The 27,500-nt window shown below is 41.4% G+C and overlaps 1 protein-coding gene across 1 annotated transcript in view; it reads right to left on the reverse strand.

The window, feature by feature from the left end:
• cadpsb (Ca2+-dependent activator protein for secretion b) overlaps positions 1-17,838 on the reverse strand; it is a 152,538-nt gene extending 134,700 nt beyond the window's left edge. The window contains exon 1 of the mRNA XM_063215474.1: positions 17,503-17,838. Within this exon, the coding sequence (XP_063071544.1) occupies positions 17,503-17,838 (336 nt within the window). The remainder of the gene's footprint in view (positions 1-17,502) is intronic.
• Between the last annotated feature and the right edge of the window lie 9,662 nt (positions 17,839-27,500).

Below are 27,500 nucleotides of genomic sequence, written 5' to 3' on the forward strand. Positions count from 1 at the left end.
ATGAGCTCTGTGGGGAAAACAGTGTTTTCGCCATGTAACTAATTGAACAGTCATCCTCTTCCACGAAAGGGAAAATGAGCAAACTTTCCCCTGTAAAGCCTCATAATACAACATGTCTCTGTCTAATTAACCATGAGCTGCACACTCAACGAGCTCGCTAACATTATCACAGCTTATTAAGAGGATTGGGGGCAGACTTACAGTTAACGTGTTGCCTTCTTTATCAAGTTAATGTAATACACGTAACACAGGCAACACTTTAGAATAGGGCATGTGAGCCACTAATAAATGGTGAAGGACTCTATATGTGACTTACTTATGAGACGTGTCAAGGGCCTGCTACTGTAGGTCATTATTACGGTCCTTATTGGCTGCAAGCAAGAAATTTGTGAATACTACACCTGTATCAAAAGACGAACATGTCTTAACTTGCCCTTTAGGACTGTGTCCATCTATCAACGACTGTGTTCTGAGTTGATAGCTCTATTAGTTCAATACTGTAGTGTGCACCTTGTAAGGATGCTTAAAATCACATTGCACTGAGTATAATGACAATAAAAGGCTTTCTACTATATTTTCTTTTATATTCTATTCTACTTTATTCTAATCTACAGTATTCGATTCTATTTGATTCTATTCAATTTGATTCGATTCTATTCAATTCTAATCTATTCTACAAAGTTAGGCATGGATTACATTAAGCAGATGCTCCTTGAACCAAAAGTTTGTTTGTGTGTATGGCCAATGTACTCAGCATGTCTATGCAGTGGAACCAGCTATCCTAGATTTACCTACCTCTGTTTTCATGAATGTATTCAAGTATTACATACGTGATATAAACTGCATAAGTGATATGAAGTCCCTATATGCTTGCAGTGCTGCTATGGAGAGAGATCAGTATCATTATTAAGAAATGAATGTCACACCACTCACCAATATATTTCGTGATCCAAAAACAAATGTAATAACATTCGCAAATATAATTCATACATTTCATGATCCACAAACAAATGTAACAACATTCACAAATATAATTCATGATGCACAAATGAATGTAACCCCATTCACAAATGCCAGCGCAGTTCTATTAATTTGCAAACCGGTCTACATATATTCGCAAGCCCTATACATATTTGTGACTTCCATTGTATTTGTGTGTGGATTTTTGAGACTGTCCTGACGGTATTTGACACACAAATGTGCTCAGCCAATCACATCAGTCGGCGTTCGAGCGTAAGGTTGAAGACATTGCGCTTCTATTACGCAGAGCAGGCTACTAATGCGAAGCCACCATAGATCTGTATACATAACTGGAAGTAGAGCCATTACTGAAGTGCTCCCTGACGTAAACTCGGAAGCGTATGAAGTTACTGACTTTCACATCATCTTTGTACAAATATGTCTGGATCTGGACTAACGTGTGCCGTAATCGGATGTAACAATAACAGCAGAAAGCTAAAAATGTGGAAAAAGAGCGTATGTGCGCTTCATAGTCCACAGTTTAAAGAGGATTGTCCATGTTGTGTGCCCTACGGTGTACACCGCTTCCCCCGGCCGTGCTGAGGATGAAGACATTCGCAAGATGTGGATTAAAAACGTACACCGAAAGGACTTTGCCCCCAAACAAGTATTCAAGGGTATGTATTTTTATTTCTAGGTGGTTAGTGTAGTTAAGTATTGTAAGCCAGTGTCTATGTAAACTGGTGGCAACAATTATTTAGCTTGGCTAGCTAACGCTAGTTACTATTATTTAGCATTCTTTCATTAATACCTAAGTTTCCCCCCAGGACTGGGAAGAGCACCATGAGCCCCATGGTTATCTGTGCTGTGTGTCATGGTACATTTGTGTGCTTATTTTCGTTTATTGTGTATGTGTGCCCTTTGAAATGAAAATGTGACCTGGCAACTTAGCTAATATTTGTTATGCTAGCGGAGTTTTGGCAAGGATAGCCAGGTTACACTGACTTTAATAAGAAGTCAGGCTAGGTTTTGGTAGCACCATGAGCCCCATGGTTATCTGTGCTGTGTGCCATGGTACATTTCTGTGTTTATTTACGATTATTTGTGTATGTGTGCCCTTTGAAATGGAAATGTGACCCTGGCAATTTAGCTAATTCTTTTGTTATGCTAGCGGAGTTTTGGCAAAGCTAGCCAGGTTGTGTGACTGACTTTAATAAGAAAGTCAGGCTAGGTTTTGGTAGCTTTTTGTTTTGTCCATAACCTAGCCAATTTTATTTTCATTCATAAAATCGACCAGCATGTTTGTATTTGTAATAATGTTTGCCATTCTATTGGAAATAAAGTGGTGGGGACAAGCTAGGTTCATCTCAAAAAGTGGTAGGCCTATGGACATGTCCCCAACACCCAGACTGAAAATTACACCCAGACTGAAAATAACCCTTCCTCAACAAAAGATACTTTTCGCTATCCAACCTCAGTGTACATGTCTTGCTTTGTCCTGTATTTTGTCTAATGTCTGTGAGAATGACTGCAGCCATGGCAAAGATAATTTTCTGTTTCATGTGTAACAGCCAATTATATTTTTTTTATCTCATCTTATTCCCACCTTAGGTGTGTGGAGTACACTTCCCTGACGGCAGACCAACGCAGGAACACCCATATCCCATAATATGGGATATGAATATAGTGTAAGTTTACATGTATATACAAAATAACTTAAGTGCTTTTTTCTTAATACCTTAACCATATGTTGTTAAAGTACTTTTGGAGCGATTTGCCTCCAGACGTTAGACTCTCTCCCATCTGCCACTACTTTTTAATCTAGGCTAAAAAAAAAAAAAAATAATAATAATAAAAAAACACACACACACATTTTCTTAACTTAGTTCTTGACTCTTAGTTGTTATGCTTTCTCTCCTTAAGCAACTGCTTTTGTGTACCTAAATTGCCTTTCAACAATTGTGTCTTATTATTCCATGCAAGAGTTTACATCTGCTAATTGTAATATAAAGCAATGTGAAGTGAGATTTAAAGTGTTCTGTAGGACAGTGGCGTTGTAATTAACTGTTTTTAAAAGCTGTTGGTGTTTTTGTTCCTTCTTATATTTATTCTCAGAAAGCACCGTGTCATGTGGAAGGACCACCCCAAAGAGGAGATGTCTCCAGCCCCCAACAGAGAGACCATGTGATGAGCCTCCTGTGACAGATTCTGACACCGAAGTAGGGCATAGCTTGGAGGATAGTCTGTCTCCACACCAATGTGATGTTGGCACTCAGTGGCCAGAGCGTAGTGATCATGATTGTTGTTCGATGAAGTCAACAAAAGATGCAAGCACACAAACCGTTCCTACACCATCACTGTCAGATCATGACATGGATGATAAAGTGTCAAAACTTTACACTGGACTAGACATCATCAGCTTTTGGCAACTTTTGAACACCATCATTGGCTTTCTTCCACAGTCGAAGACGTTCAAATTACCAGTCCATGAACAGCTAAGTGCTGGTCCTAATGAGGCTTCGGCTTGGCTACAGCCTGTGATATGTCCGCAATGTGGAGAGCAAACACTTGCCAATTTCACAAGGGAAAATCTTATTTTTTGGCTCCCTCGAGACACTCTGAATAGAGTAAGACCCTCAAGTGTTCTTGAACACTATCCCAATGCAACATGCATCATAGATTGCACTGAAATATTTGTCCAAAGACCGAAGAAACTTGGGGAAAAGAGCAAAAAACATACAGCAACTATAAGCATCACAACACCTACAAAGTCCTCTATTGCATAGCCCCAATGGTTTTGTGATGTATGTGTCTCAAAAAACTGTTTGGTGGCAGAGCTAGTGACACTTTTATCTTAAACTGTGGATTTCTGGTGATCAGATTTTGACAGACCGGGGATACACAATTGGAGATGTTCTTCCTCCAGGAGTGACATTGGCTATTCCAGCATTTACACGTGGATGTACACAACTATCAGAACATGAAGTCACAGGAAACCCCGCCGTCTCGCCAATGTCCGAATTCATGTTGAACGTGCAATAAGAAGGTTAAAATGCTTCAAAATTTTGAGTAATGTAATTCCAGGTTGATTAAAACATGTTGATGACATTTTGACTATTTGTGCAGGCCTGTGTAACCTTCTTGAAATCTTACAAACATGTTTGGCATACACTACACTTGTCCCCTGTCTGTAGGCCTACATGTCAGCATCATCTTCCAACTTGTCAGCGATACTATGCCCAAGATATTTTGTACTGCTTGACACACAGTGATTGCCCTGACAGGTAAAACGTTGGAAAGACTTAAGATCCTGAACATAACACTTTCTTTTGCATTGTACTGTAGGCCCTACATCAAACTCAACCCCATACTCAGAGCACACATTCAGAAGTTGCTGAAACTCAAAAGTGCCGGGGGACATGGGCCTAATAGCCAGATCATCAAATGGTTGAAAACAGTGCATGTGTTTTATTGTCTGTGTCTAATCTCGTCATACATCCAGTTGCGTTTTGTTTTTTTTAACAGGACGTGTTTTCACAATGACACTCTGAGAATTTACTTTTGAACAAAGTGTCTTGTGTATAAAATGGTGTGCAGACAGCCGGAGTGTGTGTGTTGCGTAAAGGAACAAGTGCTTTGCAAAGCTGGTATGAAAGTGTAATGCTAGACTTTTGATTAAGGTTAAAGCAGCATGTGTTTATAGTACCAACAAACTGAAACAATATGCTACTTTGGTCATCAGCCTTTAGTGTTTAAGCAGTAGCCTAGGCAAAAAAACTGTAACAAAGTAAAAACAAAACAAAGAAAATATAACTGCCGAATGAATTAAGAACCTGAATTATCACCAGCATTTGACCGGTTGTTAATTTAAAACCAGGCATGCATATGTATCTATATCTATCTTTAGAAATTAGGCCTACGTTAACAACAGGGAATCTTTATCTTTTCAGGTCAAGGTGGCCGCCTTGGCAATAGGGAAACTCTCTCTCTCTAGGCTAGGCCTGATCAGAAAGCAAGGTGTGTGTGTGTGTGTGTGTGTTTTTTATTTTATTTTTTTAAAACCTCTGTCATTAAAGGGACACTGCAAGATTTATAGTTGTTTATTTCCAGAATTCATGCTACTCATTCACTAATGTTACCTTTTTCATGAATACTTACCACCACCATCAAATTCTAAGTATTCATTATGACTGGAAAAATTGCACTTTTCATACATACAGTACTCCTCCATCATTGTCCGCCATTTTGAATTTCCAGAAATAGCCATTTTTAGCTGCAAAAAGGACTGTACTTGGGCCATAACAGAAAATCTGAGTTTATTATTTAGTAAACTATCATGAAAAGATCAAATTTGGCAATAGGCAACCCAGTTACAATGAGCAGCATAGTTGCAGTACCCTTTTTGACCATTTCCTGCACAGTGTCCCTCTAACTGATAAAATAAAGCCTTGTTGGCCTCAACATGTCATTAATTTCACCATGTAAATCGTGCCTTGCAAGAACTGATATTTTGAGGCAGTGTTAAGACAGTGGGTTGCACCAGCTGATTGCTTTAGGCTACTTAACCACAGCCCTTTTAGAAGACATCACCTCCCGTCCTCTCCTTGTGGTAGCGTCTCCAGCAATAAGTAAGGATTTGGCGCCCCTTAGTGGCAAGCTGTGCACCCAGCGATGAACAAACAGACTGCAAAACTCAATCACGTATTATGTGGCAGAGGTAATGATAAAAATGATGTCTGGTATAGTCAGGAGGTAATGAAAAAAAGGCAGTATAACATTTCCCAATCAATATAAGGGGGATAATGATTAATTAAATTGAATGTGTGACAGTGGCACCAGCTCTCTGTTAAGACTGGACACCACAGGTCAGCTCCTGTGTCTATTCCACAACACACTGCAGCAAGATTTTACATTACATTACATTTCACTTAGCTGACGCTTTCATTTGTTCAAAGCGACTTACAACTATTATTTTTCAGGGTATTGGTTACAGTCCCTGGAGTAATGTGGGGTTAGGTGACTTGCTCAAGGGTACTTCAGCCATGGATGGAGGTGTAGGGAGAGGTCGTGGGGGATTCGAACCAGCAACCCCTAGATTGAAAGACCAACTCTCTAACCACTAGGCCAGGGGTGTCAAACTCAAACTCACAGAGGGCCAAAATACAAATCTGGAACAAAGTCGCGGGCCAAACTCAATATTTACAACGGCCTTAAATTGTGCAAACACACTTAATCTCATAATTAAATTTCACAAACAGATTCCCATCGTAGTTCAAATGTGCCTGCAGATACTCTGTTGCAGTAGTGTGAGCTGTTTTACTGGCCTATGCCCAGCCCACTCATATTTTTTTTGACACATTACATTTTATGTTCAGGTCTTATGCTATATATTAATGGTGTATGTGGGCCAACTGTAATTTGAAATAATCTCACGGGCCAAATTAAATGAATCCGCGGGGCAGATTTTGCCCCCGGGCCTGAGTTTGACATCCCTGCACTAGGCCATGGCTGCCCAGATTTCTCACAAAGAGCTGCATTGAAATGACATTAAGAACATTAGTGATTAATAACAAGTTGCCAAGTAAAAAACACACCAGCAAGAGTCATTTAGTGTATGGGGCCATTTGTAAAGTGGACCAATGTAAGGTGTGTGTCAAATTTGAACAACCACCACCCCCCACCTGCAACTACAATGCTGCAGTTGGATATTGAGCACAAGTAGCTAGGTTGTTTTTCAGTTCAGCACATATAAAAAACACCATCAAGTAAGCACACAGTATTGAACTATATTAAATTCACTATCTGTATGCATTTTAATAACTGTGTAAATAAACAATTCAAAACCGCCAGGTTAATTCATTTTTCTTAAGCATTTAAGCCTACAGTATACGGTATGTCATACCTTTGTCAGGTGCACTGATTCTCATTGATATGATTAGATTAGATAAAACTTAATTGTCTGTTACACCCATGAAAAAGAAAATTGTCTTTGGCGTGGCTTCAGTGATTCTCACAGACATTAGACAAGGCTTGACCAAAAAAAAAAAAAAGACAAGACCACACAATACATGCATGCTGCAGCTGGACAGTTCATCTCTTGTTCAGTATGGTCACAGCTGAGGGGAAGGATTTCTTGAAAGATGATAGATATATACATATAACTGAACCAAGTGTTTCTACACCGTATTGAACAATAATCCTCTCAACATTAATCCAAGTCTCTCTGTTGGGGGCTGGAGACATCTCTTTGGGGGTGGTCTTCCACATGATGGTGCTTTCTGAGAATAAATATAAGAAGGAACAAAAAACACCAACAGCTTTTAAAAACAGTTAATTACAACGCCACTGTCCTACAGAACACTTTAAATCTCACTTCACATTGTATTATATTACAATTAGCAGATGTAGACTCTTGCATGGAATATAAGACACAAGTGTTGAAAGGCAATGTAGGTACATAAAAGCAGTGCCTTAAGGAGAGAAAGCATAACAACTAAGAGTCAAGAACTAAGTTAAGAAAATGTGTGTGTGTGTTTTTTTTATTTTTATTTTTTATTTTTATTTTAGCCTAGATTAAAAAGTAGTGGCAGATGGGAGAGTCTAACGTCTGGAGGCAAATCGCTCCAAAAGTACTTTAACAACATATGGTTAAGGTAATTAAGAAAAAAGCACTTAAGTTATTTGTTATATACATGTAAACTTACACTATATTCATATCCCATATTATGGGATATGGGTGTTCCTGCGTTGGTCTGCCGTCAGGGAAGTGTACTCCGCAAACACCTAAGGAGGGTGGGAATAGATAAAAAAAATATATAATTGGCTGTTACACATGAAATTCATTCACAGTCATTCTCACAGACATTAGACAAAATACAGGACAAAGCAAGACATGTACACTGAGGTTGGATAGCGAAAATTATCTTTTGTTGAGGAAGGGTTATTTTCAGTCTGGGTGTAATTTTCAGTCTGGGTGTTGGGGACATGTCCATAGGCCTACCACTTTTGAGATGAACCTAGCTTGTCCCCACCACTTTATTTCCAATAGAATGGCAAACATTATTACAAATACAAACATGCTGGTCGATTTATGAGATGAAAATAAAATTGGGCTAGGTTATGGACAAAACAAAAGCTACCAAAACCTAGCCTGACTTCTTATTAAAGTCAGTCACACAACCTGGCTAGCTTTGCCAAAACTCCGCTAGCATAACAAAAGAATTAGCTAAATTGCCAGGGTCACATTTCCATTTCAAAGGGCACACATACACAAATAATCGTAAATAAACACAGAAATGTACCATGGCACACAGCACAGATAACCATGGGGCTCATGGTGCTACCAAAACCTAGCCTGACTTCTTATTAAAGTCAGTGTAACCTGGCTAGCCTTGCCAAAACTCCGCTAGCATAACAAAATAATTAGCTAAGTTGCCAGGGTCACATTTTCATTTCAAAGGGCACACATACACAAATAATCGAAAATAAGCACACAAATGTACCATGACACACAGCACAGATAACCATGGGGCTCATGGTGCTCTTCCCACTCCTGGGGAAACTTAAGTATTAATGAAAGAATGCTAAATAATAGTAACTAGAATTAGCTAGCCAAGCTAAATAATTGTTGCCACCAGTTTATGTTACATAGACACTGGCTTACAATACTTAACTACACTAACCACCTAGAAATAAGAATACATACCCTTGAATACTTGTTTGGGTGCAAAGTCCTTTCGGTGTACGTTTTTAATCCACATCTTGCGAATGTCTTCATCCTCAGCACGGCCGGGGAAGCGGTGTACACCGTAGGGCACACAACAAGGACAATCCTCTTTAAACTGTGGACTATGAAGCGCACATACGCTCTTTTTCCACATTTTTAGCTTTCTGCTGTTATTGTGACATCCGATTACGGCACACGTTAGTCCAGATCCAGACATATTTGTACAAAGATGATGTGAAAGTCAGTAACTTCATACGCTTCCGAGTTTACGTCAGGCAGCACTTCAGTAATGGCTCTACTTCCAGTTATTTATACAGATCTATGGTGGCTTAGCACTAGTAGCCTTCTCTGCGTAATAGAAGCGCAATGTCTTCAACCTTACGCTCGAACGCCGGCTGATGTGATTGGCTGAGCACATTTGTGTGTCAAATACCGTCAGGACAGTCTCAAAAATCCACACACAAATACAATGGAAGTCACAAATATGTATAGGGCTTGTGAATATATGTAGACCGGTTTGCAAATTAATAGAACTGCGCTGGCATTTGTGAATGGGGTTACATTCATTTGTGCATCATGAATTATATTTGTGAATGTTGTTACATTTGTTTGTGGATCATGAAATGTATGAATTATATTTGCGAATGTTATTACATTTGTTTGTGGATCACGAAATATATTGGTGAGTGGTGTGACATTCATTTCTTAATAATGATACTGATCTCTCTCCATATGCTGCTGACTACAGAGCCAGTTGCCTCGAAACCTTTCATAGCCAGGCAACATGTAGAAAACAGCTACCTTGCTTCGTTATTGTTTTCCCATTGATTGGTAAGCTGTCTGCACAGTTTGAAAATGTGTGCCTGGCTGCCAATGTGTGAATGGTGCGCACCACACCTGCAAGTCAATGGTGGGTGGTTGCATGGAATTAAATTACTTAGTTGCCTCTTGCTGGCATGAGAAGCCCACTAAATCGATCTCATACCGTGAAGTACAATAAAAAAATAATTATAAAATAAAAAAGGTGCATTCGTGCAATTCTCAACATTTTTTTCATCCACCCTGTTCCGAGATGCCATGGAAAGATGTAGGCTACCTTTGTGGCACATAATAGCAGCAATAGCCTGAGCAAAGCACAAAGCTGTCTGGATCAGACCACACAGACCTGGCTGACAGGATAAACATGCTGTGTCTGATGCAAGCCATCTTTGCCTGGCTAGGTCTGAAAATAGATAGAAATGTGCATGGCTCACAAGAAACGGACAGCTTAACTGTAATTGGTTTTGAAGGTAACCTATTTTTTAGTATTTCTAACAAGTATGGTCTTTTGAAGACAAACTAAAAATATCAATCTCAAAATTCCCTTTATATCATATGAATAGAATGGAAAACATATTGTATTGTGGTGATGATTGATGTGATTTTATCTGTCACAGCCAAGGTCTAAGTATTATTGCCAAAGACCTGGCATTAACTGGATTGTAGATCCATGATGTTTTTCTCTAGCATAGTTTGTGATTATGGTTCACCATGGTTTGACTATAGTTTAACTCTATGGTGAATAGTGTATTATAGGGCTGGGCGGTTCTAGAAAAAATGCGTATCACGGTTTTCTTGAGGAAAATTAATATCACGGTTCTCTGCACGATTTCTTTTTCATAAGCGGTAATTTTCCCCACATCTCAATGTTTCTGAAGAAAAGGCTAAAATTAAATTTAAAAATGAGATAAAATCCTGAAATTGTATTTTTCTGTTTCTATTTTAATCACTTTTTTGGAATAAAAACTTAAAAGAAAAACCTTCTCTCATCAAAAAGTGAACCTTGTGTAGGTGAAACATTTATCACGTTTATTTAACGGTATACCGCCCAGCCTTAGTGTATTATCTAGGCAAATGGATCAACTTAATCTTCTGTGCAGGGCAATCTCTGCATCAAGCTGACACCGACAACGGGATGGTCTCAGGAGGTAACGGCAGAAATGAAAATATTTACGGCATACAGAACATACAATCAACATCAATGTCAGACATGTTTACATTGAATTCTTTATATACAGTATATATATATATTTTTTTAGGGGCTTTTATGCCTTTATTTGATAGGATAGTCTGAGATGGTGACAGGAAGCGAGTGGGACAGAGAGACGGGGTGGGATCGGGAAATGACCCCGGCCGGACTCGAACCGGGGTCCCCGTGGGCATGCAAGCCCAAATGTGGGGGGCTTAGCGCGCTGCGCCACAGCGCCCCCCATGTTTACATTGAATTCTATGGACAATATTCTATCTTTTCTTATTGTAACAAAAGTTCCTTTGAAGGTTACATCAAATTGTAATTTGCAGTAGGTGTCTAACTGTTCAGGGCTTGGTGAGAATGCTGATAGAATGCAGCCACGCCATCCGTCCTGAATTTAAATGTGTAGCCTACTCTCTTGTAAACCCAGTAGGATCCACGGCTACTGTATGTTTCAGTACAAACAAGCTAATTTCCCTCTCTCTCGAACTGTCCATTTCTATGAGCAGACGGCTGTGCTGTGTAAGTGATATGCAAAGGCATGCGTAAACAGACTCAAATGATCACACAAGATGGAGAAAACACAGCAGACTAAATGTGATTGAAGTATTGATGCTCACTGCTGTGGAGAGTCTAATCATATTATCTGTCTTTCTAAGTGTTTGATTAACCGTTGATGAAGAGACTGGAGTTGGATTTTGGGCTTACTTACGTCTACAGATGGCACAAGGCAGTGTCCAATACTTCATACGATTTCACAGAGATAGGTAATGTCTTTTAATTTGAAATCGTGTCATTTTAAATACGTTGCGCTTAAACATGGGGTGCAGGTAGGAACAGTTTTAACAAAACACACCAGGTGCACTGGGCCCATCTTTTTTTCTGTGGGCGTAAGATAGACATGATGGCTGGGTAAACATGGCATATCCAGAAACCTGATACTATAATTGAAAGTGTGTGGCTTTTATAGTTAAAGGAAGCTTTTTGAATTAAGTCACACTTCTTAAAGGGGTATGCCACTATTTTGGGGCTTAATACAGTAGTATTAAGCATGTAGCTAAGCTAGTGAAAGTCAATGCATCACTGTAGCATGTAGCATGCTACACGGATCCATTGACTTTCACTAGCTTAGCGACATGGTCCCTCTTTTAACTTGTCTTAAAGCAAGACAATGGCTTACATGGAAAAATAAGACACTTTACCACCTTTATAAACCCTGGCCAACGATTTTAACTGTATTAAGCCCCAAAATGGTGGCATACCCCTTCAAATGTGATTCCCAGTCTGTGTTGAGTGTCTTTTCCATTCAACTGTACTGCCTGGGTAGTACAAACACAGACAGAGCCATAAATAGAGAGTAGCGGGAAGACACAGTAGCTAGATATACAGAAGAGATTATTTTAAAATAAATAAATAAATAAAAACTATTCTACTCTCCAAGGAGTTAGTTTGTCTAGGCCTGATGGATGACCTTTGCCACGCAGTCGGAACATAATAGCAGCCAAAGTAGATTGGCTGGGTAATTACCATCTCATTTCAGAGGAGAAGGAGCAGATCAGTCCCCTGGTCCAGGACCAAGCGTTTCCTGCCAGGTAGCCTGGCACTCCAGCAGGTGGGGCAGGTGGGGCAGCAGCCATGGGGGACATAGTGGTGTGTGTGTGTGTGTGTGTGTGTGTGTGTGTGTGTGTGTGTGTGTGTGTGTGTGTGTGTGTGTGTGTGTGTGTGTGTGTGTGTGTGTGTGTGTGTGTGTGTGTGTGTGTGTGTGATAGAGGTGGGGCTGGCTGGCAGAACATGGTTTAGAAGTAATGGGGGGCGGAGGTGTGTGTGTGTGTGTGTGTGTGTGTGTGTGTGTGTGTGTGTGTGTGTGTGTGTGTGTGTGTGTGTGAGAGAGAGAGAGAGAGAGAGAGAGAGAGAGAGAGAGAGAGAGAGACAGAGCGAGGCAGAGAGAGGCAGAGAGAGGTGGTGGGGTAGTGATGGGAGGTTCAGAGTGTTACCTCATCACAGCCCATTGTGGGTAGCATGAAGCAACAGTCCAACTGATTGGGTTCGCAACTCACCCTGGCACTCTCAATCAAATCCTTAAATCCAGTTTGGGCATTTTACTCTCCATGAAAAATTCAGGGGCATTAGCCTGCGGCCAAAATACATACGGCTGCTGTCTCAATTCTTGAGATACCAGGCTCTTAGATTGCCAAAGACATAATACTCAAATCTACAGAGTGAAAGTAGAATCTAAAAGCAAAAAGCACACAAAGCAGAGAGAGAAACCTTTTCCACAGGTAGAAAAACTGAGATAATTGATTTTTCAAAGGGAACAATGGAAAGTGATAACCTGTAATTGTTCCATTGTCCTGGTTTTTGGTCAAACCACACCACCGCACATCACTGAGGTGCTGTATGACCCCTCAACACAGAAAGTCTGTCTGACACAGTGATACTTCCAGCCTCCCAGAAATGTGTAGGAAAGTTTTACGCAGTAAACGAAATAGCCAATCCACTAGCAGCGGCTAATCTGTCAGGAATTGGTTTGCTTTTTGGAATATTTTGCATATTTGCACGCGACCTAATGTACAGAAGGTCTCAGGACCTCTATAGTTTGACTCCCCAGCCTCTACTTTGCGTGCAGATAACCATCTTATCACAGCCTTTCAGAACAAATCAAAACACCAGCATATAGCATAGCACACACTGCAGTTCAAATAGCATCCGCCTCAATCAGCCATACTGTGCCACTGTGCTGTACCCACAATGCAGCACACACACATTAAGTTCAGGGGCATGTGTTGAAATGAGGCTGTCAAATGTGAATTACTCTCTGACGATCCACATGTATGTTGCACGGATATTTTTCAGACTTATAAATAGAAAGGAGACATAGCACTATTATCACGATGACATGGGCTGTAAAATTAGTACACCATCAAAGTGACAAGGCTGGCCAGAGGTATGGCATAGCATTAGCAATAAATCACCAGATCACTCTGAAGAGATGCAAGGACACATGAACGTACACAGTAGATTGTTCGGTGTTAATTCAACACCAAGAGCGCATTGAATCAGCACTGGGATACAGTATACAGTGTACGTATACACAGTGTACTATACATGGTATTGGGCCTACAGCTATCACATAACATGGTTAGAATGTATTATATTTTGTCTGAGACCTTTTCAATGAACAATACCATTGAAATAAACTCATAACAACACAGCATATGCAAAGAAATCCTTTGTGATCTCCTTAGTGAGCTGACCATGGCACCCCAAAACCACAGTCTGCAGACGAGCCGAGATTTGCACAATTAGAAATGTGTCCTGAACAGTCTTTTTTCAATTCACCTTTGTGCACAATAGAACAACACCACTGCCAGTCAGGGCAATTAACTTGTTTACCAAAACACAACAACCAATGCACCACTGCAGCTCCGTGCTGTCCTCACCACGCCAAGTCCACCTAAAAGACTGTCAAAGATATGAGACAGAAGCTAGCATAAGCCTACTGCATCATGAACATAAACACAAAGACATTTAGGCTGCCAGGTTATATTTTTCCTTCAGTCATGCACTACTTCACGAGACACATCTACCTTGAAGAAGATGGTGCAGAGAAATGGGCCACCCTTTCAATCAGAGAGACTGAATAAGATTATCAAACTCTTAGAATCTCTGCGTCCTATCACTGGATACAATGTCACGTATGCAATGCAATGACAATAGGTGTTAGGGCTGCACGATTATGGAAAAAATCATAATCACGATTATTTTGGTCAAAATCGTAATCACGATTTTAAATCACGATTATTGATTTTTACCAGATTTTTTTTGAAAATTATAACAAAGAACCAAGATATGACCAAGAATTAATTATATACGGGATGAGCAAAATAAAATGAAAAACACCAGCCTGTCAGTATGTTCTGGCTTCAAGGACGATCTCAAAAGTGGGTCACTATTGCCACGATTAAATCATGATTAAAATCATGAGTTCGATTTCACTGTTATCACGATTTTGATTATTTTTCGATTAATTGTGCAGCCCTAATAGGTGTCACAAACGCAGAAACAACTGAGCCCTGGTAATTGTGAGAAGCAAAAGCTAGCTATTTTGAAAAGCATCATACTGAATAAAAAATACAGGTTTCTGGTTTACCTTTGTTTCACCATGAAGAGGTGGCATCCCATTCAGGTGCACATGAATTGACTGCTTTACAGTATGGGGGAGTTACACGCGCATAATGTTCATGTCAGCCCATGACTGCAGTATAATACACCTACAGTATATTGCATGGGCTGAATTTCCCTGCCTTTCCTGTGAGGCGTTCTTTTATATAATGGTGTTCGCCACTTGCAACAGTCACCTCCTATATTCTAAAGCAACTGTCCATGTTGCGTTGGAAATGGAAACGAGCAGAACGGACATGGCATTGATCCAATCTGGGGTAGAAAGCCTATTGTGAAGATCTCACTAAAGAGGGCCACACACGCACAGCACCAAATTAAGAGGGTAGGACGCTACTCTTTTAATCTCAGGCTGACACAAGCAACAGCACACAACAAGCAAACAGGCAAACAAACAAACAAAAGCATGTAAAGCAAGCATGCGGTTGCACATGGATACTGCATCTGCACTTGGTGGCTCAGAAGTGACTGCTTGCAATGGCGAAGTATTGACCGTCTCCTGGAGAGAAGGGCCACAATGCCTTATTGATTATAGCACTTGAAACCATATGGCTCTCTGATCATGTCTGCTCAACAAAACCCCATACAACTGCTCCGCAGAGAACCTTGAGTGTACGCAATGGATTAACCAACAACAACCGTGCATTTCATTAGCAAAGTACTATGATGGTGGTGTACTGTATTGCAATATTACCTAACATGGCCATCGGACTGGAATTTTAGGATGAAACAAGCACTCAAGATGGCACAAGAAGACATACTAAGCCCCCTAGAACACTGACAATGATAGCCTGGTATTACTATGCCCATGTAGTGTGGGGGTTAACACATAGGCCTACCAGTATTCATAATACAATCGACATTGGGTTAGATGGAACACCACAGGACGTGGAGTACAAACTGTGACAGTAGGCATACACTGCAATGCTCCTTTGCAATGTTAATGCTGTTTCAACCAATGGAATTGTGGGTACTGGCTAGTGGTGACAGACAACCCTCTATGGAAAAGGAGGAGCAAATAGGAGCCGAATAGAAGACAGAGTTCCATTAGGGATAGTATTGATGTTTTGCAGCACCAGGAAATGATTGCTGGTCGATGGTATTTTCGTAGGTCAAGTAAAAGAAACGACTCGCTAATATGATTCCATCACAGAGAGGGCTAAAATAATTGTCTGCATGCGTGTGAAAATACTTTAACGCTTGACATTGACCAGCATGTGAACTAGAGTGCATGGCACTGCACAGAGAGATCGTAGGCCTACACCGCAAAAAACAACAACACAACAAAAACAAAATGGAACCATCAAATAGATGTTTTCTCTGTGACAGTGAGTGTTGTGTTTTAGTTAGCTCTTCATACAAAAAGTGCAAGTCACTTGATTGGCATTATAATCAATGTGAATAGTGAACCTATGTTAGGTCTGTCATTAGTGTCTATTTCATGAGCGTGTTAGTATTTTGTGTAGGCCTAACCGACGTAGGTCTACCCAGTGTGAGTGCACAACTAGGCTAATAGATGATGAAAAAAATGAAAGAAAAAAAATAGATGAAAATAAACTGTCAGCCGTGGTGGGAATAAAAGGCTAAAGTGTTTTTGAGTATGGAAACCCTCTAAGACTGCCACTGAACAGCGCATATTCTATGATGACAAGGCTGTTGTAATACATTCACTTTACTTTAAAACATTTTTTTAAAAGCAAGACGGCTAAGAAATGGTAGATGAAAGTGTAGTATGATGAGACCTCATTTGATTATTCCAAATAGGCCCAAGTTTGTGTATGGAGAGTCATTAATCAATAGAAGAAAAGGACGTGGTCAGGTGTCAATATGTGCCTATGAGAAGTGTAGCCTGGTGGCATCTTTCTTTGCGATTGCACTACAACCCATTAGGAGGATTTCCTCAAACAACGACGAAAAAACACATATGCAGGGAAAACATCTAAATGGAAACTAGCACGGGAAAACATCTAAATGGAAACGAGCACGACAAGCATCAGAACGAGTAAAAGCATTGGCGATGTGAGGGGGATGTGCCTCTACAAGGCTCTAAACACATCCCATACGCAGCTACAGTGTGCCCCCAGCAAGAGTCACCTTGGGAAGTAACTCATTCAGGCAAGAGAGATGGCGCAAACACAAACGCATCCCGCTACGGCAAGAACGCAGAGCCTCTTAGCCCGTGTAGGCTCATCACATGACTACCGAGGATGTAGCTCGCTGTAGCAATGACATGGCTTTATTTTGGTCCCACTAAAACGGTCCAGGACACTATACGTCAACGGGTCTCCTCCCGAATCCTCACAGTGATTACAGTTTTCCTTCGATTTGATTCCCCTCTTACGACATCAGTAAAGGTAACCGAAATTCTCCCTCCCCTCCCAACAGTCCCACCGTAGTCTCTACATCTTCAGACACCATTAGGGCCTTATGCCCCCCTCTGCACTAAGCGTAGGTCATTTCTATACGTAACAGAATGATTGCATGGGATGCAATTAGGTCCTGTCCATGATTTGCACTGATTGCTACTTTGGGATTCGTGTGGGTTTTTTCATCGACCGATAACATTTCAAGGTTAGGCTCAAATTACTTCCCTGGACTGTCGAACTACCCTCATCCCCATCCCTACCTTCTGCTGTCGCCTCGCCATGTCGGTTGGCTGTTTGGCGTTGAATGGATAGGCAATGCATCGCATCACGAAGACATAGAGTTGCAGCTTCTTCTTTCTCTCCTCTTCTTCCCTCTGCAATTTCTCCACCTCCTCTTTCTCATGCTCACTGACCGCCGACGGACTTGGACTGGACGGCCGAGCGCTGCTGCCACGGCTACCTGGCTGGAGACTACTGGAGCTTTCGCTTGTCCTGCTCGGGGATACTCGGGATCCGGCCTGAGGTGCCATCACCTCTTTGCTTTCCTCCTCCACTATCCCATCTGATTCCTCCTCACTGGATGACGGGTCCAACATTTTGTCCTACAACTGCGGTAACCTTGCGAGGGACTGAAACGATGGAATGATAACAATAGGCTATTACTGAGCTTAGGATATAAAATAGAGAAAACAAATTCGACCGTTCCTAAAATCTCCTTAGTCTTGACCGCGGTTCCGATGTTATTATTTGCTCGGTGCGACCCTCAGTATCTGCTCTATCCCAGCAAATGCTCAATAACGTCCGTTGCCCATGAAGATGCGGACGCGGGCACTGCAATCTCCTAGCGTTGCTCTTGCTCAGTGCTGCCGCTGCTTACGTGTACGCGCTGTGTCTCCGTTCGCCAGTCACCGCGAGGAGAAGCGGGAGGAGGTGGAGGCGAGCACACAGCAGAGAGAGAGAGAGAGAGAGAGAGAGAGAGAGAGAGAGAGAGAGAGAGAGAGAGAGAGAGAGAAGGGCGTTTGAAGTGGCTCTTTTTTTTCAATGAGAGGCGCTAGCGACAGCCACTTGCAGCCAAGCCGGAGGTGCTGACCATGGTTCTGAAACATAGCTCTCCGGCCTCTTGTCAAGAGCACACTGAAAACAGTATTTCGTCTCTAATGCGATACACCGAGAAGAGGAAATTCGCTCGTCTTTGATTAATCAAAAATGCAAACCCTGTCGTAAAGCATCTATCTGCTATGGTAGTGGAGCAGCGTAGTCTTGGTAGACTTGGTGGATTTATGCAGCCATAAAGCAATTTTCTCTCAAGGGTCCTACAAAATCCAATTTCCTTCATCGAATCCAGCCATGTCACGAGGGATAAATGCATTTAATTTAAGGAGTGACGAGCAACATTGTGCTTCCAAATACTATGTTAGGGAATATTGAACTATAGGTTATGCTGTTAAAGTGGATTGGCTTTCTACATAAGAGTTTAGTCAAGCAGCTAAATGTGGTTTTAAGCCATTGCATTGCATTGCATTTTATTACATTACATTACACTTAGATGACTTGATACAGGGTATTGGTTACAGTACCTGGAGCAACAGGACTTACGTGTCTTGCTCAAAGGCACATCAGCCATGGATTAGACGAGAACTCCACTAAGACGTTTCATACTACCAGGATTCAATCCTGCAACCCTCTGATCCAATTCCCATTAGACAAGTGGTTCTCAACGGGGGCGCTACAGCCCCCCAAGGGGACGTTGGGAAGCCCTAGTGGGGTGTTGAGAAGGATACAGGTGAGTTGGGCTTAGTTCCCATTGTGGGGCATTAGTCTATTTTATTTGTCAATACTAAGGGGGGCGTTGGCAGGCTTATGGGTCAAGGGGGGTGTGGGGAGGCTTATAATGAGGTGCATTAGACCATGGCTGCTCCAAGAAGGAACATCTACATTTATGCACAATGGTGACATCTTTTTTTAATAAATTGGTCTTTATGACTTCAGTTTTACAACAGGACAGCAAAGGAGTGACAGGAAATTAATGGGAGAGAGATAGGCTTATGTGGGGAAGGGTCTGCACAGGACCCAGGACGGAATCGAATCCAGGTCGCCAGCCTAGCAGTCCAGTACCCTACTGCCAGAGTCACGGCAGGGCCCGTAATGGTGACATCATTGACAGGGCTCTCATCCCAGCTTTGCTTTAGCTTGGTAAGCCTGACTGTAACATAAAATGTATAGTCTGGGCTCAAGCCATAGGCAAAGGTAGCATGGTAAACCCATCCCAATGACTCTATTCAAAGCTCCTGCGTAATAAGAGAACAGAGCCAGGCCAGATTCATGCCCCACCTACGATAATCCTTTGATGGGAGATAGACCAACCCGCCAGACCAAAAAACATATTCTGTCAGTAGGGTTTGGTAATGGAAAGAGGTCTTATTCTTCATTTTTAGTAGTTTCTGAATAGTCACTATTATGTTACTAGTCTTTCTATTTTAAAACTGATGCAGTAGAAACATATTGCTCCCAATCGCACACAATAACATTCGTTCTAGATTTCATTGTGAGAAAAAAATCCTGTATTGATTGCAGACTTTTTTTTCTGATGGCGAGGTTCCTTTCTGAATCAATGCATTTGATTTGTTGCCTGCATTTGATCAAACTTCAGAGCCATTCCTTGGTTGAGATGAATTGCCATCGGCACAAGGCTATTTATTACTCAACATATCACTGTCACTGACTCCAGCACTGCAGCTATGTTCACTGTGGAAAGAGCACATTCATTCCAGCATGGTTGATTGCTATTGTCTGAAGCAAGCGGCAGTGATGAATACACAGTAAAATGGCAGTGTTCATTCAGGCTTGGAGAGTAGTCTGGGAACAAATGCAATCTAGACAATGTTCAATCTATGCTTTTAGTGTTGAATTAACATTTTTTTACTCTATTAGTCATTTTGCCACCGATTGGCACTGTGATAGTTAATTGACTACTTTAAATCAGACCCTTAATGTTTTTGTGAATCAATTTTGAAATGTAAAAAATGGCTGGAATTTTGGAATGAGTGGTGAATGAAGCATGATGTCTTTATGCTGCCTTCATGGTCAGCTGTCTGAATTATAATGAGAGGCAGCTGTGATGACTAAAACGGTCTCAGGTGACAACGAATAACCTTGCAAGTGAGAGTGGTAGTAGCAGTGATTCAGCAAATAATTTTAGCACAGTCTACATCTCTCTCAGGGCCATCACCGTTATGACAAAATACCCACTAAATATGGCTCAAAAGTAATCCAAAAGGAACCCTGACACCACAGCAAAGCAAATAGATATGTCTGAACATGAAGAGATATTCTCAGCTCCGCCAGCTGCCTTTGTCAGAGTGAAAAATAAGAGACAGAGGCCCTGTCGTGGCCTAACGGTAGGACACTGGTTTACTACGCCGGCAATCCGGGTTCGATTCCGGCCCGGGTCATTTGCCAATCCTCCCCCTATCTCTCTCTCCCACTCACTTCCTATCGCCTCCCATACTGTCCTATCGAAATAAAGGCAAAAATGGTCACCCATGGGTTTAATTTCATATGGAAATTATGGAACAGGATTGTTCTATTAGCTAAATTACCAAATATCCTGAGTTAATTTATATGGGCTAATTATACTGAGCAATAGACTAACAGCTATGAGAGAAACACATACAGCTGAGAGAGAGAGAGAGAGAGAGAGAGAGAGAGAGAGAGAGAGAGAGAGAGAGAGAGAGAGAGAGAGAGAGCTGATGTACAACTACCACATAGTGATGCGACTCATTATGATGCATGGGCTTATTATGTATGTCAGATGCACAATGGATGACCAAGATGCAAGGTACTGTACAACTGACTACTGAGTTATTAAGAACTACTGACAGCCTTGAAGTCAAGTGAAGCCTTGAGTACAAAAAAATACTCGAGGTCAAGCATCAGATATGCAAGGTTAGACAAAAAATAATCATGGTTGTGTCCTTGGTCAAAATAAATACTGAATCTTATTACTGGGGAGGGGGTATGCAGCTAGCATACAGTATGAACCTTGCTACCTTGTCAACAACAGCCTTTGATGTGAAGAAAGTGGGTTAGGCAGTAGAGTGGTGCAGAAGGTGCTGGCCGTGGTCCTGAAATCACATCTTTAAAAAAAAAAAAGTTTTGATGGGACAGTGAAGAAATGGCAGGAAATGGGTGGGACAGAGAGATGGGGCAGTGAGATGATTTGTGTATAACATAGCTCCATTTATTTCAATTAAGTTAGCAAGTGACATTTCTTTTTGTAGCCCCTTAATGCACGCCGTACCTCCTGTGGCACGCTGTAATGGACATTGAAAGGTAACTACTATAGTGCTACACTAATATGACAGTGCACGTGGCCTTTAGTAATACATTACGACTTAGTCATTGCCATTCTGGTAACATATCATTTATAATGCCGTGCCTTAAGTAAATATATTTTTTAGGGCTTTTTGCCTTTAATTTTGACAGGACAATGGAGGAGAGACCGGAAATGAGCGGAGAGAGAGACAGGGAAGGATCGGCAAATGACCCTGTCCAGAGTCGAACCCGGGTCGCCAGAGTAGTAACCCAGTGCCCTATAGCAGTGTTTAACAACCTTTTTTGTGTCATGTACCCCCCTAAGCCTTTTCATTGTGCCACGAGTACCCCCTAACTCTCTATCTACTTTAGATGGGTCTGTTATTGAGAGAGTATCACATTATAAGTACCTGGGAATCTGGCTAGATGACAAGTTCACATTCAAGAAACATACTGACTGTCTTGTCACTACGCTCAGACAAAAGCTATCTTTCCTGCACAGAAATAAATATCACTTTCCTGTTTTCTGCAGAAAAAAGTTAATTGAAGCTACTTTTCTGTCTTCCCTTGACTATGGTGATATTATTTACAGACATGCACCACTCTCTAATCTGAAGGCACTTGACACTGTCTATCATTCAGCTCTTCGTTTTATTACTGGGGATCCATATAGTACACATCATTGCCTGTTATATGATAAAGTTGGGTGGGCTCCACTTTCTCACAGAAGGGACATGCATTATTTTATTTTTATTTATAAGGCCCTCACTGGCAAACTCCCATTTTATATTTCATCTCTTTTAGTTTGGCACTCCAACCCATACCAAACCCGCAGCAGCAATTTTTTACTGGAGGTCCCTTATGCCCGCACAGAACTGGGTAAAACAGCTTTTAGTGTCTGTGGACCTTCAGTTTGGAATAACTTACAACTAAGGATGGGTCTTCAAGCCTTTGTGCCATTAGAACATTTTAAAGTTACACTGGGAAGTTTTTTATCACATACTTGCACTTGTTTTAACTCATAAGTTTTAATTCATAGTTTGTCTTAATTCTTATCTCTTATATGATTTATGGTGTATTGTGTATGTTCGTTGTTTATATATGATTTTATATGTGCAATTGTTTGTTTTACTCGACATCATTGTAAATGAGGGCTGGGCCCTCAATGATTCTTCGAGTTTAAATAAATGAAATGAACTCGTTTTTTACATCACTTTTTCTATTGCAGTGTGACTATGCTCCATGCATTTGTTAAAATTAAATTATTCCAAGTACCCCCTACAGTGTGCTCGCGTACCCCTAGTGGTACACGTACCCCTGGTTGGGAAACACTGCGCTATGGGCCTACTGGTAGGGCATGGCAGGGCCAGCAAGTAACATTTCTAACAATAAATTCATTTTGCTTTTTGCGAAGACCAAACAAGGGGAAAAGACTTACATTAAAACCTCACACATGTATAATCCCATTATTTCCAGACATACCGTGGCCTTCATTTTCTTACTAACTACAAGTCATGTTTAAAGGATATGTCCTCTATTATTTAGCCCCTTTTCTGAGTTGTCTGCAATGTAATAGAGTGGTCCTCACCGATTTTTTTTATGTTTGTTGTCGTCTCTATAATTTGGCTAATTTGGATTTTGTCTCAAGCCATTTATGGGCATGTTCACACCTGGTCTTAACCCCCCCCTAAACATTTGTTTTCAGGAATGCGCAGCTCATCAACTGTTTAGTGGACTCTAGAGTGGATTCTAGAGTGGACTTCTGTAATTTTGCATATAGCATTTTGTAAACACATTTTATTCTTTTATTCATTCAAGTGTAAAGAAATCCCGCACACTGTCCATTCCACCAACAAACTTTAATACAACGTTTCGGTCATCCGACCTTCAGGTAGTGGAATGGACAGTGTGCGGGATTTCTTTACACTTGAATGACAACTCCACTGGGATAACATCCTACGCACCTGCCCAACTACAGAGGTGTGCAAAAGTGTCTTTGTTGAACTGAAATTCTTTTATTCATAAAATGCCAAATGAAACATGGTATAAGCAATGTTTCGCTTTAAATAGTGGACATGTTCATGCAAATGACATCGCTGGGGAGCACCCATTCACAATTTGTTGAAATAACTTAACTACATCGTACCAATATTGCTGACGTTGCTGAGAGTAGGAGATTAAGACTTGGTCATTGTCATTTTGGTGACAGTGAGGTTATAACACTGCCTCTACATTTTAAGGTTAAGGGCGCATGCTAGAGAGATTATCTGAATCTGAAGTAGAATTTAAAACATTGGGGATATGCACCCCTCTACAGGAGCAAAGAGATACTGCAACTCAAGGATGTCAACGTCAAAGAGGGCCCTTTTTTAAACTATTTTAAAAACGTCAATAATTCATGAGCCAGGCTGTTAAATTTCCTGTATGTCTAAAAATACAGCAGGAAGACCGTTGCACAACCTAGTACCGACTGTGCCCCTCACTCCTCCTCTCCATCCTCCTCCACACATCTTCATTCTATGGGTTACCGGGCATTTAGTGTGCCATTCCAAAAAATATCACTAGTGCTCTTCTTGCACAAAGTCCCTTTTTTGTCATGTTCCTCGCAGAAAAAGAGCCAAGGCCAGTTATTCTCTGTGTGAAAGAATAATATTAATTTGGCTTAGACATTCTGGGAAAATTTGAAATATCAGTGAAATGAGACAAGATTGACTAGCTTTTTTTGCAGTGTCATGGGAAGTATGGGTGAATTTAGTGGGCAGGCTCTGACTGGCTATTTTTCCCATAAGATTGTCAACTCCAAGGAGGTTGAAGACTTGTCTGAAGAGAGTTCTTCCTTTGACAGTTAAGCAGCCCAGTTCTCACGTCCCCCCATGTTCCCCCGACCCACTCTTTGAGCATTTCTCATAATCCTTCAAGTCTGGTTTTCAAGAGCTGTGTGCTTGTCTTTCCTGTCAGAACCTGGCAGAGTAGATCCATTTATTCCTTAGACCTCCATGAATATCTCCATGGATACCTTATTCTGGCTGACGCTACGCAGTGTAAACTTTTAGCAGTGAAGTTGTCAGCTGAGATGTTCAAAATTGATTTATTCAGTTATCTTCCCATTTCATAAAGGAACGCTACACTCAACTCCACTCCACTTTTTTGGGGGCAAATGACCTCATTTTACAACTCAGGTGCTGTATCACTGTGTTTGACCCATTTTAAAATTATTCTGCTAGGGACAGAGTTAAGTGCCCCTGGTCAAAAAGAAGGGAGGTGTGTGTGTGTGTGTGTGTGTGTGTGTGTGTGTGTGTGTGTGTGTGTGTGTGTGTGTGTGTGTGTGTGTGTGTGTGTGTGTGTGTGTGTGTGTGTGTGTGTGTGTGTGTGTGTGTGTGTGTGTGTGTGTTGTTTGGGGTCGTTTTGGGTGGGGTAGGGGTCTTAATTTCTCCAGGATCTAACCATATTTTACATTCTTTTTTGTACCTGATATAGGTAAACTAGCCTATACTACAAGAGGCCACTTGGGGAATGGAGCTGGGTGGGAGGTTTCAGTTTGTCTAGGTGCAGTCAGGACACATGTCAATACCTCAAGAAGTACTTTACCAGGTGCAGTAAACTGAAAATCGTTGGCTTCATTGACCTCAAGTGGTCATCAAAATAGTTACAATCAACCCTCACATTTCAAATGTCAATTGCTCTTATGTGTCAGGATTCAATTATTGTAGCCATTAGATATTCAATGTAAAACTTATGTTTATTAGCAGTATTAGGGATATGGGATTTGAAGCCTATACTAGGAAACAGTCCGGTCCCTGGTGAACCATAATATGAGTGAGAATAACTCACACGAGAAATACGTTGCAAAATAGAGATGGCTTAAGTTCAACATTATGCCCTTTCCAGTACATCAGTTCATTATTCTGCCAGACAAATTAGTTTGTTTTACCAAAAGATTACCAAAGCTCTTTTACTGAGGCACACAGACAATGTTATTTCCAGCTTCTCTGGACACACACATCCATTAGATCTGTTAAATTCAAATGGTCTCTCAGAATCTCAATATTTGGTACGTTTTGTGCTATGGTAATAGATTTCTACAAAGGGGAAAGTGAACACAATGAGCTATTTTACCTCTTTCACTATCTTCCCTTCATCTCCTCTCCTCTCTCCTCTTCTCTTCTCCTCTACCCTCTTATTTTTTCTCCTCTCTTATCTTCCTCCCCTCTACCCTCTTCTCTTCCTCTCCACTCCTCTACTATCTTATCTTCCTTCATTCTCCTCCACCCTCTTCTTTCCTCTTTCCTCTTCCCTCCTCCTTCCTCTCCTCTCCTCTTCTGTTCTTCTCTTCCTCTCCTCTCCTCTCTTCTCCTCGACCCTCTTCCTTCCTCTCTTCTCCTCTACCCTCTGCTCCTCCTCTCTCCAGTCCCCACCCTCTACTCCTGCTGCATTTTAAACATGAATAATTGATTGCATTTCTCTCTCTCTCTCTCTCTCTCTCTCTCTCTCTCTCTCTCTCTCTCTCTCTCTCTCTCTCTCTATCTCTCTCTCTCTCTCTCTCTCTCTCTCTCTCTCTCTCTCTCTCTCTCTCTCTCTCTCTCCTCTCTCATGCTGCTCCACTTCAGACCTGTTAGTGAATGTATTTTATGCACATGTTTTATTTATAAAAAAGGCCAACACTCTTCTTTATTATGTAATGTGAAGAGCCAATGGGTGATAAATAGGCTGAACTGAAATGGACAGCCACAAACGTTTCTGTTCACAATCACAATCACAACAATATAGACGTGTATGCACACGCAAGCATGGACGCACGCAAACGTGCTCGTGTGCACGCGCACAAATGCACAATCCCCCCCCCCCCCCCCCCCCCCCCACACACACACACACACACGCACACCATCATCGGCGATCACTCGTACACAAATATGATTGTCCTCCTGACGCTGGGTCTGGTCATTTGTGGGTCCTCAGATGGCAGTTGAGGCCAATCCTTGATCCACAGTCTCTATTGCAGTGGGGGCATATGTAGATTTTTGTCCTGGAGATTGTACACACACACATACACACACACGCATGCAGACACACACACACACGTGCACACATGCACACACGCATACACACACACTTATTGCTCCAGAGTCAAAGGCAAACTTGACTTATTTTTCTTCCACAAAACACGTTTCCCTTACAGTGGTCCATGTATATTGCTTATTATTTCGGCAAAATCTCAGAATGTCAGCTTATCATTCTGGGAAGACGTTAACCCTCACAACAACACACAACATTGACTGTAGATATCCATTTCAACTGCAACTGCAATGACTAACAGGCCATGCAGCTACTGTTCAAACAAACACGTTATTCCATGCTACACCACTTTCAGCTTTTGTAGGCTCTAGCTTTCTCTATACATTTGGATGTATAAAGAAAAAACAAGATGACCTTGGGATGTCTTACATCGAATTTCTATTCAACTCTCCAATGTTTTTTTTGCTTTCTGCTATCACCACCCACTGAACAACAAAATGCCAGCCTTTCACCTTGAACAAGGTCACCTCCCTTCATTCCTCATGTCTCCAGACATTAGCCTTCTGTTTGTGGTGCGTGTGGTCACTCACTGTGTTTGATCATGCAACACACAAGGCATGCTTGGTTTGACTGCCTTTCTGTCCTTTAGCAGATGTGATGAAGCCATTGAGAGAGGGGGCTGAAAAACATGCTCCTCTCTTGTGATCAATCATTATGCCAAAGCCCATTTGCATATGCATGAGGGTGGTACGGCGGCGCTCAGGCTGGAGATGTGTGAGGTTCAGCTCCCATCCAAAGCTGAAATTAAACGGTGTTTGAGAACTCCCCCAGCTGCGTCATGACGGATATTCACAGATTCTCACCTCACCCCAAGCCTACGGTGTTATAAACCCTGATCTTTTTTTCCTTGTCTGATGAGAATGCATTTTCA

This window comes from Engraulis encrasicolus, chromosome 14, assembly GCF_034702125.1.
Source record: "Engraulis encrasicolus isolate BLACKSEA-1 chromosome 14, IST_EnEncr_1.0, whole genome shotgun sequence".
NCBI lineage: Eukaryota > Metazoa > Chordata > Actinopteri > Clupeiformes > Engraulidae > Engraulis > Engraulis encrasicolus.